We start from the raw sequence: 16,504 nt of genomic DNA, 5'->3' as shown, positions 1-16,504 counted from the left end.
TCTTTCTGCTCCTAGAGCTGTATCTTGACAATAGAAACATTCTCCGAATACAAACAAAATAATCAGTGATGAAAACCAAATTCACGGTGGAAGTGCACACTCCTCAGCGGGAAATCCATCAGACAAGATTTGCCTCTTGGCCTATACAAGCCTAAGCCAGTTGAATTTCCACTAGTTATTTTCATTATAAATATTTTTATTCTTTCTTTCCTACAGTAGTCTTGTTGCCACACAACTGTGTGAATGTTTTCTAATATTTGGCCAGTAGCCTGATAATTACAGGATCCACGTTCAAATTTGTGTAATAGAAGCACAGAAAAGAAAGGTAAACAGCATGATAAGTTCCAGTGATGTTGGCCTCACAGTGAGATTGTAAATTGAGGAATTTGTTTTACTTCAAGGAATTACAATCATCATCCAACATTCTTGCAAACTAGAGATTAAAACTTCCACTTCAGCTAAAATAATAGTTTCCATGAGGAATTTATCTGTGATTTGTATTGGAAACAAGACCTGTGTGTCTTAAGTAGTTGGCAGCCCACAGAGTGACCTGTCACATTCATCCGCTGTTTAAAATCACTTCACATGATAAAGGACAGCTTGCGATGTGAGTGCCTGTCCAGATGACCACACAGGGTTACAGACGAGAAGCAGTCTTGTCCTGCAGGAACAATGGCTGCAGGAGATGTAAGTCCTTGTCCATACTACTCCAAAGTCCAGGTTTACCCCACAAAAGCTTGTGCCCTTAAATTAGATGCACGATCACTATAAATATAATTACTATAAGTAATCAGCCAGTATCCATACTGGGAGATGTGGAGGGACTGGATCTAGCTGTTGGAGCAAGCTAGGCTGTGAGATAAGACATTTATTGATGCTGAGGAACAAAAATGTGAGGAGCCATTGGCAACATGAGCCATTTGACTACATCCTATTTGAGATTTCTGAGTAAAAACAGAAATCCTTAGGGCACAGAGCTACTTGACAAAGACACATTAACTTGGCCTCCTTTGCAGCCCATCTAAGACTGTGTCCTCTGTAATGTAGTGAGATGCATTGATGGGGCCTCCAGGCCTGCTGGTGCCCAGACAGCATCAGGGAACTCACTGTCCTTTGTGAGCTCATGGGCCATCTCAAAAACAGTCACAAAAAACCACTCTCTTATGCACTGTTTTTTAGTTTCTGGTGGTTTCTCCATTTATTGGTTTATCACTAATAGATTTCAATAGCAGATGCAAGTCTTTGGGATGTGTCTTGCGCAAGAACCGCGAAACACTTCATTTTGTAGATGGGAAAACAAATTGGTTTTAACTTGACTGGATGTTTTTTTCAGTGTTTTGAAAGTAGTTGAGCAAAAGCTACTTACATTTATGCATTTTTTTTTTTCAACAAACCCTTCCTAGAGAAGAGATATATGAATACATATCTCTTATATATGAAGCTGTTAATCTTACTGTCATCCAGCCTGGCAATGCAGAGAGACAGTAAAGCCCCAAACACAGGCGAACAAAGTCCTGCTTTCCAGCTTGGATCTGTTTTCAAAACTGGGGCCCTGCAACCCGATCTTCTGGAAGATTTCAGCAAACCTGGCTCACTTTCTCATGGGAAAAAAAAAAAAAAAAAGCATTTTCATACAAATTACACGAATGCACTGCCCTGAGATTTGAGATTTGATTTTCTTTTTGAGGGATAGAAAACATCTTAAAGCTGCATATTTTCTCACCTCCCTGTTGTCTCCCCCTAGTAAGAGAAATCGTATCTATGTCTCTCACCAAGCAGCCTGACTCGAGACCAACAAAACCCCCCTCTGGCTAACGTCATGGCTGCGCTGCTGCAGGCAGGCAGCTCTGGGGTGCGGGACAGGGCTCGTCTGGGGCCTGACGGTTTGTGGGAGTGCCACCGTGCCTCTCCTCAGCAGGCGGGTGAGCCTGCAGCACGGCACGGCTGTGCTCGCTGTTCTTCACCCAGAAAGTCTGGCTCGTTTTGTTTCTGTTATTCAGCTGCTCGCTCTCCCGGCCCAGCAGCCCTTTCCCTCACGGGTCCAAAAATGGGCCTAGAAAAAAAGCAGGAGCGCGCGAATTCCGGCGCCCAAGATGGCCGCCCGCTCCTGGCATGCCGCTTCCCTCGCTCAAGATGGCGGAAGGGGTGAACGACTACGAGGACGAAGCCGAGGGCGGCCATGCTTCTTTCGGGCAGGCGGGCAGGACCATTGCGCTGAAGAGCGGGGGAAAGGTGGTTTCTCCCAGAGGCGGTGCGAGAGGAGCGCGGCAGCCGCGATCCACGCGTGGGGCACGGTAGGGTAAGGGTGGCGGCGAGCCCCTCCGGGACCGAAGGGTCGGTGGGAGCACCTGGACACCCATCGCTCCCGGGGACTGCCGTGAGGGAGGGCCGAGAGCTGCCTGGGCCGCGGGCCGGGCTCGACGCCTCGTGAGGGAGCGTGGCTGCGGCGAGGCCTGGGCGCTGGGGCGGGGCCTGGGCCGAGGCCTGGGCGCTGGGGCGAGGCCTGGGGTGCCCCGAGGCGTCCCAGCACCGCGGCCTGGGCGGGTGACCTCGATTTTCTCACAGAAATAGCGTTTTGAATTCATTTCAGGCGTTCCCATTTGTTTCTTTTGTGTCTTTGCTGTTTAGCGAGGCAGAACTAAAAGTTTCCCAGTGGCACTGCCCTTTGCACCCCCGTGGGTGAGTTGGGGTGCCTGGGGAGCACATGCGGGCTGTGACAGGTGAAGCGCGGATGTTCTCGCTGCTCTGACAGCTTGCTAGACCCAGTGTGGGAATTTGTGCAAATAAACCTGATTTTCCAGGTGATTCATGCAGGTGAGTAACGCCAGAACTTATTTATGCCCTCTTAATGTTCTTTTTCATTTACAGTAGTTAATTATCTTCCTGTCATTCACATGTTATCATTGCAGTCACTCTCGAAATGCTATCTGACATGACGAGGAAGGGGGGAAGGCAAGAAATCTACCTGCTTTCATCTTACTTGGGAAGGTTTTAGCCCAGGCATCCAGAAGTGCAGCTATGCTCTCATGCTGTACCAGCACTTCAAAGAGGCATGGGAGCAGGTATTTGGGCAGCTTCTGCAGAGAATAACTGTGATCAAAGGAGGTCTCATTTTCTTCTCATTCTGTCAATAGGTAAGGGGTTCCTATGTGCAAGCAGCTGTCAAGAATGTAAAGGATCCCTACCTGGAAAGATAAGTTAGGGAATGAATTCCTCTTCACTTCTCTGATGAGAAATTTAGAATTTGATTTAAAAGACTTGGGGAGACTCAAGCAACCAAAGATTATGTGTACTTTGCAAAAAAACTGGGCATGAAATAAATTGAATGGCATGCTTATCAAAAATTCTGGCTTTAGACCTTTCTTGTATTTTTTTCCCCCAGATAGATGGGGATATCATTGTCTTCACTTAAGAGGGGTGGTGCCATATCACATCAGTTAAGGCTCTGGCCCATAAAAATCTCCAACTACTGGTGAACAGTGAAAGTCAAGAAACAGTTCTGTTTTAGAAATATTTACTGTCTCAGTTTTCCTGTTTTCATTTAACTAGAGAAATGCTGTTGAATGCATCATTGTAGCATCAAAAAAAAAAAAAAAAAAAAAAGAGGGACACAGAGCAAAACATAAATCTCTTCTTGTGGATTGGAAGCCACTTCTAGGTTTTGGTTTTCAAAACAGCTGGACTTATTGCAGTGGCATTATTAGGTACTGTAACTGAATAGAAATACACTTTGGCTTTTGCAGTAGTTCTTTTAAGCTAATTTTCTGGAAGTCTTGCATCCATCCAAATTCTTTAATTTGGGTCCCCATAAGTTAGTGTCTGAGGCTAGCAACTTGCTGCCTGATTTTGGAAGTAGCTTCCAGGTAAAGCAGAATTATGTTCACTAGGGCTGTTAGCCTCTTGCCTGCTCATTTTTGCTACTGATTTTGTGAGCCACACTGCGGGGTTAAGGTTACGTATATAAGGCACGTATAAGTCCTGCAGGAAAGAGAATTGCCAGTTGTTCTGAGATTTGGGTTGGCTAAAGCAAAAGGGATTGGGGAAGCTTGCTTTAATGATGTGGCTGGGTGCCAAAGTTAGGATTATGAACACTGAGGTGTCTTGTGTTCGTATGTGGAGAGACCAGATTAAGCCTTACGCTAATAATTATGTTACCCTTGTTTTTTCTGTTTGATTGCTGGCTGAAATATCGAGCCAACTTAACTCATAATGCTTCTTCAAGTAAAATTCTCTTTGATTAAATAAGGGAATGATTTACCACAGTTCTGTCACCCTTGTTCTTATTGCTTTGGATGGGAATTCCTCACAAATTTTCTCTTGTCAGTAAGCTTTAATGACATATGAGGAGTAGGGAGGAAACAGCTTTCTTAATCCACTGGGAATAAGAAGCTGCTCCCTTTCCCCACAAAGGAAAGCAACATACTTAGAAACTTTCTACCAACAAGTTGTCAGGAAAAAATAAAAAATAAAAAAACAACTTAGATACTGTTTCAATACCAATGCAACATTGCATTCTGATCTCCATCTCATGAAAGTAACATGTGAGAAATCAAACTATTAAACACTACTTGAGAAAACTCCAGTTAAATTTCCTGTCCAAGCAGTAACAAAAAGTAGTCTCCTTCTCTTCTGAAGCAAGAAGGTGAGAATTGATTTATTTGTGGTATTTTTTTCATTAGAAAGACATTTCAGTAAACAGTTCCCAGGCTGATTTAATCTAGAACCAGATGAACTGACGAGATCATGTTGGAACAAACCTCTCTGTTTGGCTCTGTATCAGATATAAGTGTTAGCTGAGTTCACATGTGAGCGTGTACTGAGAATTTATCTCAGATGGGGATCTTAAAAAGGAGGAGGAGAAAATTAACACATGCTCTGCTCATTGATTTCCTTAAGCACTACCGATCACTGAGCTTCTCAGCGCTAGTGTCTGTTCTGCTCAGACATGAGGAACGACGTTGTGCTAGAAAACACTGAGAAGGGCAAGCCAGGGGACAGGTTAGGTGGTAGCTTTTGTGAATTTGTGGGCTAAGTATAGTCATTAGCCTCTGGATGTACATTTCTTCCTGCAGCTTGCAAGCATGCCCTGTTCTTTCTACAGGGTAAATATTTAGTAGTAGCTGGGCTTTCTGCAGGTTGCAGAAGTCTTGGCCAACCCAAGGTGCAAAGCAGCCCAGAATGCATTCACTAAGACTGTCCTTGCTGTTCAGAATGCATAAGGCAGAGGAATTATTAATTAGATGTTTGGAGGAATCTGGATATAAGCAGTCTTTTTCTGATAGAATTTAGTCAATGCTATTTTGCACATCCCTCCACAATTTCCAGCTTCTGTGGTATCTTTCAACACCTGCTTTGTCTTTTTACTCATTTTTTTGGCTACTTCTCCAGAGCATTCATCCTTTTATAGTATTTTTCTGTTTTCTTTTCTCTGAGTAAACATCTTTGAACTGGCAAACAGGAGAGGCAGGGGGTTCTGCACCAGCTGAGCAAGAAGTCTGAGATCCCAAGCAGTCCCACAAGAGCTCGTAGGAGAGAGGGCTCAGGATCGAACCCCTAACTGAGTACAGATATTGAGGTTTTGCATAACTCACGCTTACAGATGTTCAGTGTCTAGTAGAAATCTCACTCGTTTCTTAAGAACATAACAACGCACATTCCGGTGACGCTTAATGGTGCCATGAGAAAATCAGTTGAAACCTGTAAATGCAGTTTTTAAAACGTTATTTGGGATGTCACAAGTTACAAATCACACCTTACAGATTAGAAGATGATTATTCTCTGTGGTGCTTGCTGCAGTAGCTAGTAATAGGAAGAGTATTCTCAGAGCTATCTCTTAAGCTTGCTATTCAAAGCTATTCTCTCTAGGCTGTGTATTGTATTCCACTTCCTAGTGCTGTATGTTGAAGACACATTTGTCTTCTTAATCAGACAGCTTATATCTGCCAGGAATGTATTTAATATAATGTCAAACATAATTCAGATGAGAAGTGAAAGCAAGCACAGCAAGCCAACCCTAAGCAGAGCCTTTAAGCAATAGCAAGCTACTTTGTCTGTTTATTTTGGCCTAATGTTCCTCCCTTGGTGACAGATCTGTTGCAAATGTGCTAAATAACAGGCATTTAGAAACTCTATTGTATCAGGAATATAAGCTTAGAATATCAGATTGTACAGATCATGTATTGTAGGAGCATCTAAAGGCTTCAGTAAGGGTGTCACAACATTGCTGTGCTTTATGGGCAAGGGTAAATGAGACTTCTTGTTCCAGAGTTATAGGTGTCGTGTATGGGTTGAGATGGGAAAGCCACAGTGCTCTCAGTCATGTGGTGTACTGTAATGATGCGTAGCATCTGTCCCTAGAGCTGATGGGAAAGTGCAAATTGTTCTTTGTGAAATCGTCAAGATGTCAGAAAACTTCTGACCCCGCCGTTTGATGACTGAGAAGGAGCAAACTGTTTGGAAATGTTTTCCAAATAAAGTACTGCTACCTCCTAAGGGGGGGAAAAAAGTATTTATTTCCAGATATGTAATTTGTCCCTGTACATTTTCTGCATTTCTTTAAGTGCCTGAATACAATGTAAGCTTACTAATTCTCATTTTTAACCACCAGGTCTGATTGCATATGTGGAGGGGGGCAAAACAGAAACAAAAGTGATCGAGGTCCAGAGATTTCTGCCCTGCTTTGGACAAGGGGCTGCCTGTCACAGTGAGTAGAGCCTGGTGTGGGACTGCCTAAACACAGGCTTTGTTTTAACTCCAGCCTGGAAACAACTGGACGTGACCTGCTGTACTTTGGTTCCCCCACTGATACAACAGACCTGGGGAAGGCTGCTTAGTTTTATTGTGAATTGCTGTGACCTCTGATGTTAAAAAGTGCTTATATGAAGTGTCATGTTATTATGTTACTCACATTTTGTTACTGTTACCATCTGTACTCCAGAATATTGGCTCTGAAGGATTATCCTAGAGTGTAAATCTAAATCTGTGACCACAGTAAGCCACAATCTGTGTTTGCTGATGACAGTTGCATTGACAGAGTAACCTTGAGGCCTTTAGTACATCGTGTAAATTGGGAATTGGGACACAGCCCTCTACTGAGCTTTTTATGTAAGTGACTGATATTATATGTGAATGAAGAGGTAATTTGTGGAAGAACATGCATTCAAACATCTGTCTGTTTTTCTGGCAGGATGGAGAAGAAAAAAATTCTGATGAAATCCAAGGTTGCAGCTCCTAATCTCCTGAGGGCACTGCATTCTCTGTACCAGTTCGGTCACCTCTGTGACGTGACAGTTCACACGCAACATCTAGGAATTCAGGAGGAGTTTTTGGTTCACAAAGCTGTCTTGGCAGCTTCCAGCAACTATTTTAAGGGGCTTTTCCTGCACAATGAGATGCTGGACACCAAGAATTGCACAGTGACTCTGCAAGACATTTATACAGAAGAGTTCACCTCCTTTCTGGAATTCGTCTATACTGCAGAAGTAGAGATTGAAGCAGAAAAACTACAACGAATGAAAGAAATAGCTGAAAGGCTTGAGTGCAAGGATTTGCTTGATATTTGTGAAGAAGTGAGAGCAGAGGGAAAGAAGGGTTTAGATTTGAGCCTCCATCTGAAAGGTCAGCTGTGTGAAAATGGTGTGCCACAGTGGCCTCGCATCCAGCAAGAGAAGGACTGCAAACTGAGTAGCTCTTCCCAAGTGGTGGCAGTACCTATGCAGAGGAAACTCTGGGAGAGACAAAAGCATAAAAGGTTGCTGGCTGGTTATGAACCCATTGAAAGCCAAGCGGCAAATCTGGAGCAAGAGGGCACTGCTTTTCCACAGCAAAAATCTAGGACAGCAAAGCTGCCCAAATGTGACAGAACGGATAGCAGAGGCAGACTTGGCATGGATGTCATTAGTCTGGAGCAGAGGAACACTCATTCTCCCGTGAGTCAGACCGGGTCAAAGGAAGCCTGCATAGTAATTAAGGATATGCTGTCTGAGCAGTGGGAAGATGGAAACAGTTTAATTTCTAAACTTAGCAGTAAAACCAAATGTAGGAGATCACTGCGGCATGTGGCAAAAGCCTTGCCAGAGATCGCATGCGAGAAGTGCAATGAATCGTTCCACGTTATCAAGCAGTACCAGTCACATATGGAGCTCAAGCATGACGTTAATCTGTCTGTCAAGTACAGCTGCAACACGTGCGAGCAGCTCTTCTCCAGCCACCAGAACCTCAGGCAGCATTGCCTCACTGCTCATAGTGGGGGCTTCTCTTGCATGTTTTGTGACAAGAGGTTTAAGCGCCAGAAGGACATAAACGACCACATCCGGAGGGTGCACGAGAAGCAGCGGGATCCGCAGGCGTGCCCCTACTGCGACAAGGTCATCAGCTCCAAGTGTGGCCTGACGGTCCACATCCGAACACACACAGGAGAGAAACCTTATAAATGCGAGCGCTGCCCTGCCAGCTTTGCTCAGAGGTCTGCTTACAATACTCATGTAAGGTACAGCATTCTGTGTTTGTGTTGTCGCAGGAAAATGCATTTCATTTCTGAGCAGCAGGATAGAAGCGTTTCTGAAGTCCTGAAAGGTTCGCTTGGAGAATCCCTTCGACTTGATCTGACGGGTGTTGAAATCTGTACAGATTTTTTTCAGGTTACTTCATCAAGTTCTCAGTCTGGATCGTTGGATTGAGGTTTCCCAAACTGGGAATTCAGGCAGGTGTTTCCTGTTGAATCAAAAAGGTCTTGCGCAGAAGCCTCAGGTTTTGATATTAAAATTGGAACCCCAAAAGAATCGGCGTCTGTTTAAAACGCGTGTGAAAATCTTTGGTCTTTCTTGAAATATATGTCAATGCTTTCTTGATTCTTAATAATATAGCTAATAAATGCTAATACTAATAATTCACTCCAAAATGGAGATTTAGAGTGCTAAATAGTATAAAAATACCATCAAATCAATTAAAAATCTTGTGAAATGGAGAGAGCAGGGGGAGGGGAGTAGCTATACCAGCTAACTGTAGACATTTAAAATATTAGAAGTTGTTCCATATTGTTCTTCTGCACTTCTTCTCTGTGCTTTTCAGAGGACATCCAAGTTGGCACCGTGCTTTATATTTTGGATTATGTTTAATACTGAGGGAAATACAGATGGTGTGCATTAATCCCTGAGAAATATTAATATGTTTAAGCATGTACCTTTTAGCATTTCAGACATAGGGTAGGAATGGTAGACTCCTTCATTGTGGGCACATGTTCTGCGAACTCATGTTGAATCCTGATTTCAGGGAAACCAGCCATAGGGCCTGCTCTTCTCCAAGGCAGGAGGGCTGTTAGAATCTGGGCTTGTTGTTTATTGATTTTTAATAATCAAAGGTCCACCAGGAAGACCTCAAGCTGTATTTGAATAAGAAAATGCATCTGTTAATTCTCACGTCTGTGTTTGAAAGCCAAGTCCGTAAAGGGCCTGTAAAAGCTATTCAGTGCATTCATGTACTCTAAGGTTCTCTCTGCTGTACTGATGTTATTTCTGGCAGATCTGTGTCTAATTTGCTTTTAAAACCTTTGCAGTTCATTTTCCACGCCCTGACTAGTGATAAGTAGAGTTAACCATTGCAATTGATGGCTTGCTTGCGAGGGGTTCTGTTTTGTTTTTCATTTATTTAATCTGTATTTCCCTTGATTTAAGTCCTTAATTTCTTACACTGTGGTCTTGGAGGAAAATACAGTCATCTTTTGGTAGTAGCCAGGTGACAAATAATGTACAACTGGGAGACTCTGTCCTTGATGGACTCAGATATTTTAGTTTTCTTTAACTGCCTGGTCTAGCTCCATGCAAAGTTTCCCTGTTCGGCTCTCTGATCATGCTGAACATTCTTTAAATGGTGTGAAGAACAACTAAAAGGAAGCAGCTCCTCTAAGATAAACATCCCTGAATTGAAACAGTTGAACCTAGTAAAGTTGTTCCCTGTGTTTGTTTGTTTCAACAGAAAAATCCATGAATCTGGGCAAGAGAGGAAACTTATGCCAGTCTACTGGATGGTAGTTCCACCTACACAAAGACCAAATGCAGCAAGCTGTGGCAAAGATGGTGATAGGGAGATATGGAATGGCATGTCAGAGGCTGAACTAGAAAAGGGTGCAATGCACAAAGAGTCTGCAAGACGTGAGGAAGAGCCTGCAAGGCCGCCTGTTACCCGGGCAGACTGTAGTGAACAGCAAGAAGAACAGAAGCAGAAATGTAGGGAAGCTCAAACAAGAAGGGAAACTCTGAGGGAAGAAGGGAATGAAACTGAAGGTGAGAAGAGTGTGAAGGGAGAGGAGGAGGTAGGTTATGAAGCAGAGTATTCAGATGTTGAAAATACTAACGATAACGATGAAGCCTGTACTGAGGAGGACAATGAGGATGATGAATGCTCCAGTGAGAAATGTGCTGAAGAACGTGAATCAGATGGAGAATTTAAAATAAAGAAGGTAAATAAAAGTGGGGTGAATAAGAAATCTGCCTATGTAATAACATGCAATAAGTGTAATGAGCAGTTTGTTTCCCGGAAAAAGTATGTGGATCACTGCAGAGACATCCATCAGTGCTTGCCTGGTAAAGTCTATCAGTGTGACATCTGCAGCAAGTCGTTTGCTAGTTACAACAGCTGGAAGGAGCATCGAGCGTGCGTCCACACTGATGAAAGGCAGTTTGCCTGCACCCTTTGCAATGCTACTTTCAAAAGAAAGAGAGATGTGAGGACACATTATGTGCGGAAGCACGAAGGCAGAGTCAAACGCCCTCTCTGCTCTGTCTGTGGGAAGATCCTCAGCTCCCGAACAGCACTAGTGTTTCACATGCGGACACATACAGGAGAAAAACCTTATGAATGTGGCATTTGTCATTCAAAATTTGCTCAGCCATCACAGCTTAAGATCCATACCAGGTCAGCCTATGGTATTGCTTCTCCCATTATTACTTCCCGCATGCCTCATGTACTTCAGCACTTCTTTTTCCTCTCATCTCCCAGTTCTGAGTCATTCTCCCTTGGTGTCTTTATGACAGGAATACTGGGATATGATGTGATACGTGGTATCTGTGATTAATTCTTTTGTGTAAAGGCTTTGTATGCAGCTGGTCATTGCATAAGTTTTGGTCAGGATTTTGAAACAGGTGCTCTGTCCAAACTTAAAAGCAAAAGCTAGTCATTTGAAACACAGACTTCAAAATAAGATGATGGCCCTCACTGATGAGAAATAGGCTGAAAAAAACGAGCCATGGACTTGGGAGATCAAGATGAAAAGACCTTTCTGAGTGACTCTGAGCAAGTCATTTGGTGTGGGATTTCATTTCTTCTACACAGTACAAAAGCTGGACTTCTCATTTGGGCTCCCTCTGTAGTCAGCAGAGCTAGATGGATAAATTGCTCTCTGGTGGTATGTGTGTTAAATGCATCCTCCCCAAGAGACGATGAATCATCCCATGGAATGTCCCATCTTTCTCAACAAACAATGAGCCTAGCAGATAGTTTGTAGTGCTAGAGGGCTAAACTAGGAGAGAGAAATCCCATCCTTTGAGACTGCGGACCCAGGTGATGGGGTCAGTAGGTCTTTTCTGTCTCCCAAGTGTTCTTGCAATGATTTTTAAAACTGTGAAGTATGCTGATTCTGGAGCAGTAAAACATCTGCAATGCCTGAATATCTGTGTCAACTGAAACACAGCAGAGCTACACTGTTTTGTCACAGTGACTTGTGGGAGTTGTGTTGGGTAACTGGCTGTCTCATGTTTGCAGCATTTTTCCTGACATGATTTTTCGAATCATGCTGTTTGGGTTGGAATAAGGAAGGATCCCTGTCTCAGACTTCTTTGATTGGAGCTAGTTTAAAGTCAGGTGCCCAGCGTGTGTTTGGAAACACTGCTTGCCTGACTTTTTTTAGTGCCTTTTGACTTTTGCAGGCCAGGGGATATAGGGCTGAGGGGTTATGGAAGCCAAGAATGTGTCCTACAGTATCTCAAGAGATCTGCTGCTGGCATTGTGCTGGAAGCAGTCTGGACGTGTTCACAGTCAATAACACTGCAGCAACTTGTCGTCTTTCCTGCTTTCTCCCTCCAGTGTTACACTATGATCTATAACCTACAAAAAAGAGGGGGATTTTTTGAGGCCTTAGAGTGAGAAAAAGATAAACCCTTAAATGGGAACACTTTAGTGTAGCACAAATAATGGTAAATGCTCTGTTTCCTGACTGAACAGAATGTACTTTTTTCCTGTTATAATCATATGAAAAAATGAAGTATGTTTACTATGATGTATAGAAAATAATTTAAAATAGAGAATCTATTTTTTTTTAAGTATAAGAGCCATTTTATTAATAGCCATTTGTGTTTTGCTTCATTTAGATCCCATACAGGGGAAAAACCATATGTTTGTGAGGACTGTGGTGCTTGCTTTGCTGATAAAGGGAAACTCACTGGCCACAAAAGGACACACACAGGTAAGCATTAAATACTTCTGTTCCTTCCGTCACCTCCCATTGCTGCCTGATAAGAATTAGTGGGAATTTGAAAGTGAACACTTCTTTTTCTAACTCACAGAAAAGACTTAAGAACCATGAGGGAACTACCAGGGATGGAAAGACACTTGAAAAGTAACTTTGAAGTTCAAAATGGGATGTGCGGGGGGTGGGCCTGGACTCTTGTGGACTGAAATTATGGTAAAGGGTTAAGTGAGTGAGTAAGGTCACATGTACAGAGAATATACAGAGAACCAAGGGATGAAGACACATGGAAATCAAATAACCAAAAGATAAAAATTATGAAGCATGGTAGTTCAGGGAGAAAAATATTAGAGCGAGTGAAAAGCATCAGGAAGATGGGGCCCTGGGCAATCTAATCTAGTACTTGATCTAGTGGTTGGCAGCTCTGCCTGTGGCAGGAGGGTTGGAACTTTGTGATCTTTGAGGTCCCCTCCAACCCAAGCCATTCTGTGATTCTATGAAGATAAACGTGTAGAAGGGAGTCCTTCCCAACTCAGAGCCAGAAAGGAGTTATGGGTAGGTGAAAGCTTCTGCAAGAATTCAGAGTGCCTTTTCCTTCTTACTCAGGTGAGCGTCTCTTTAAGTGTGATGTGTGTGGAAAACATTTTGCCACCAATGAATATTTAAAATGCCATAAACGATGCCACATGGGTGCTAAGCCGTACAAGTGCGAGGTTTGTGGGAAGACGTTTGGATTGAGAGCCTCGCTAGCTCAGCACAGTAATGTCCACGCAGGTAATGAAACAAACAAATTGGGGCTGAGAAAATAAACTGCACTGGAAGTTGAGGTCTGAAATACTTTACAGTTTGGATGGTGACATGTTATTCCAAAACCACTTTTATAAGCTCCTTGAGTTAGGTGGCAAGGAGAAGCAGGGCTGCTACTGATCCTGACTTGTTAAATGGGGCAAGGTACCATCTTATATCAAGTGACACTTGTCCAGAAGAGTGAGGTGTATTGCGTGCTGCTGGAGGACGTCGGAGTGACTGTTATTAGTGCTGCTATTCCCCTTGCAAGATCAGGGAGCTGTTCATGGGCTTTCCATCACAGCCAGGGAAGACTTGAGAACATTTATCACCTAACCTTAGAAGCCAGGGCCCCAAGCACATTCCTCCTAGATACACAGCTTTATCCCGGTGTTCGTCTTTTCAAACTTCCATACACTTTTTGTCTGCTGAAATTGGAGCCGTAATAAACTGCCTTCAAAGTCACTGATTGCTGCTCTTTGTCGTTTAGAGACCCGTCCGTATTTCTGTGAACAGTGTGGAAAAACATTCACCCAACAGGGTGCTCTCCGGCGCCATCAGCGTATTCATACTGGGGAGAAGCCTTACAAGTGCAGAGCATGTGAGAGAACTTTCACGGACATGTCCACCCTGCGGAGACACGTGTCGGTACGCCAAGCCCTTGTAGCTTACAGACAGGAGGGAGACTGATTTTTTTTATGTGGGCAGATAGTGATGAGACACAAGAGGGAATGGTTTTCAACTAAAAGAGGGGAGATTTAGATATTAGGAGGAAATTTTTTTACTCAGGGTAGTAAGGCCCTGGCACAGGCTGCCCAGAGAAAGTATGGATGCCCCATCCCAGCCAGTTTCAATGAGGCCTTGGGCAACCTGATCTAGTGGGTGGCAATCAGCCCATGGCGGGGGTGTTGGAACTAGATGGGCTTTAAGGTTCCTTCTGACCCAAGTAATGCTAGGATTCTGTGAACCCTCAAACTTCTGTGGCAGTCAGGCTGTGGTGGTGACTCTTAGCTACTGGGAGAGGTTTCATGGCTTACTGAAGGTTCACATTGTTGTGTGAGTTCTGATCTTTATTTTGAAGAATTGTGGAAGAATGAAGATTGGGAGATTGACGTAGCATGTACACTGCTTTTAAAAATGTATTTCTGTAGTGCACAGAATTTTCTTCTATCTAGCAGCACAGTGGCTCCCACTGCTGGCTGCCAAATCAATCATCTCCAAAGTGGCTGTATCGTCTTCAAAAGGAAAATCTGAGCTTATAAAAGAGAGATGAGGAAGGACAGTGGTTATTTTAAATGCTTATTTTAAATGTCTTAATTATTTAGCTGATTTTTTTAGAAAGGAACAGTATTTGTGTTCTATACTTCACAGTGTTTTAAGTCTCTAAGCATGATGGTTTATAGCATCTCTGTGAATATGATCTTACACATTTCCAGAGCTGTGATACACTGGAAAAATTAACTGCCCAAACTGGCCATGTTCAGAGAGCTCTGTGCCCTCAGAGTGACTGCTAAGAGAGAACATAAGGTGTTTTTTTTTTTCCAGTTGCAAGTTGATAAGTTTCATGTTTGCCTACGTGCTAAAAATCTAGTTTCTTTTGGAAGCGTTCTCTGGCAGAAAATCAGTGCAGAGTTGGCAAAAACAGCTCCGTCCTTGTGTTGCAAATCCAGCTTTTGCTGTGCACACGTTAGCACGTTTGAGCACAGTGAGCAAACCTCGCTGCTGCGTGATATCGCACTGAATTCAGTGTTTGGTGGTGGTTGCTGGAAGAATTTCAGATGTCCTTGTTCTCCCCCTTTTCTCTAGATTCATGACCGAAACGCTCACTGGAGAAGCTTCTTAATAGACCTTACGACCAAAAAAACCCACAACTGGTCCAAAATAGAGACATTCTCAGGAGCCTGTGTGGGTGAAGACTCGGCACCAGAAATTTGGTCAGTTGACCGAGGTAAACTTTATAAACCAGACAGCGTCATTCTTAAAAAAGTACAGCATGTGCCACCTAGCGTTCGCGATACGGAAGACACCGACCGCTCCCTCCTCTACCTTTAATGCCCGTGCCCCCAGAAAGCCGTGCGGGCAGGGGAGGGTTCGTGCGGCGTACTGCAGGTATGTAGGCCGGGCAACGTTTTGCTCTGTGTACAGCTTCATTTTTACGAAGTTGTGACTGCATCATGCAGTGTCTCTTTAGGAAAGCGTATGCGGATGTAAGTATGCGCAGGTGCAGTGCTGTCACTGTGCGTCGCTGCGGGTTTTTTAATAAAGATGCGCTCTCCCCTCCGCGTGTTCTCTCAGAAGCGATGTGAACCGATACGTAAGAGACGGACGCGTTAACTGTGTGAGCCGGCGCGGCGCAGGCGCGCGGCGTAACGCGGTTGCCTAGCAACGGTCGTCGCGCGGCGTGACGTCATTTCCGGCGCGACGACGGGTGGGGCGGAACTAGCTCGGCAGCACTTCCGGCCGCCGCCCGCAGCCCCGGCCGTGAGGAGCGGCGCGGCCGGGCCGGGCCCGAGCCCAAGGCGCTGCCCCGCGCCGCGGCTGAGGTGGGTTCCGAGTCTGGGGGCGGCCCCGCAGCCCCTGCGGTGCGTTCCGTGAGCAGGGCAGGCCTGGGAGGCAGCGCGCCGTAACGGGCGCGGCGTCCCAGGGAGTTGTCGCCCCGCGGGTAGGGCTCGCCCCCCGCAGTGCCTTGGCTCCCCGTTTCCTGCTGGGCACCGGTTATCTACGTGTGACCGCGGCTTTTGGTGTGTGCTCCAGTGGGTAATGCGTGGGTCGTTGGGAAGTAGCACGATAAGCAGTTTAAAAAAATCGTGTACGTCGTATCGGGGTAAAAAAAGTGAAGTTCTGATACCGTTTGTTATTTCAGATAAAACGCTCAATGAGTCTTTGTTTAACTCACCTCTAAAATGCAGAGTGCCAGTGGGCCGTGTGGCTGGGAGGGAGGAGAAAGCGCCTGGGTAAATACAGAGAAGAGGAAATGTTTTTGCACTCTATCGTCCATGATTATTAAGGAATTAGTCTTTCCATCAGGACCTAAAACACGTCGTCATTCATTAAAAAGAATGTCTGAAGCGTAGTGTTGGGGCTCGTCTGTAGGAGTAGGCAATATTTTGGGGTGCCTGTTACACTCAGAGCTGGCGCAGGCAAATGAGCAGACTTTGCTTTCCTTATCTTCGGAGTATGATGGGATTTGGGTGTAATTAATCTAAGGTGGTAACAAAGTGTTTCAAATAGTTAATGTGACTATTTAAATCTTAAATG

At 44.3% G+C, this 16,504-nt stretch overlaps 2 protein-coding genes across 13 annotated transcripts in view; both read left to right on the top strand.

Annotated features, from left to right (window-relative positions):
- Positions 1,645–15,526, top strand: LOC110396119 (GDNF-inducible zinc finger protein 1-like). Of its 10 annotated transcripts, none has more exons than XM_021391473.1 (10): positions 1,658–2,294; positions 2,629–2,814; positions 2,910–3,134; positions 6,608–7,104; positions 7,187–8,488; positions 9,973–10,911; positions 12,363–12,457; positions 13,067–13,234; positions 13,737–13,894; positions 15,053–15,526. In XM_021391473.1, coding segments are annotated over exons 4-10 (2,910 nt in total). In that variant the 5' UTR covers positions 1,658–2,294; positions 2,629–2,814; positions 2,910–3,134; positions 6,608–7,102; the 3' UTR covers positions 15,299–15,526. The 10 variants fall into 10 exon arrangements, with proteins under 10 accessions (XP_021247145.1, XP_021247144.1, XP_021247142.1 ...); XM_021391474.1 differs by having other exon boundaries at positions 1,658–2,299; XM_021391472.1 differs by having other exon boundaries at positions 1,658–2,814; positions 6,608–6,703; positions 6,938–7,104.
- Positions 15,057–16,504, top strand: part of GZF1 (GDNF inducible zinc finger protein 1) — a 9,764-nt gene continuing 8,316 nt past the window's right edge. Inside the window, exon 1 of one of the 3 annotated variants that reach the window (XM_021391481.1) lies at positions 15,057–15,194. The gene's annotated coding sequence lies outside the window, so the exon portion shown is untranslated. Of the gene's footprint in view, positions 15,195–15,650; positions 15,790–15,819; positions 15,988–16,504 lie in introns of those variants that run through there. The other 2 variants (XM_021391479.1, XM_021391480.1) reach the window with 2 other exon arrangements.

Source organism: Numida meleagris, chromosome 3 (assembly GCF_002078875.1).
Source record: "Numida meleagris isolate 19003 breed g44 Domestic line chromosome 3, NumMel1.0, whole genome shotgun sequence".
NCBI classification, from domain to species: Eukaryota; Metazoa; Chordata; class Aves; order Galliformes; family Numididae; genus Numida; species Numida meleagris.
The sequence above is the reverse complement of the archived record's forward strand: the minus strand, read 5'-3'. Positions and strand labels throughout refer to the sequence as shown.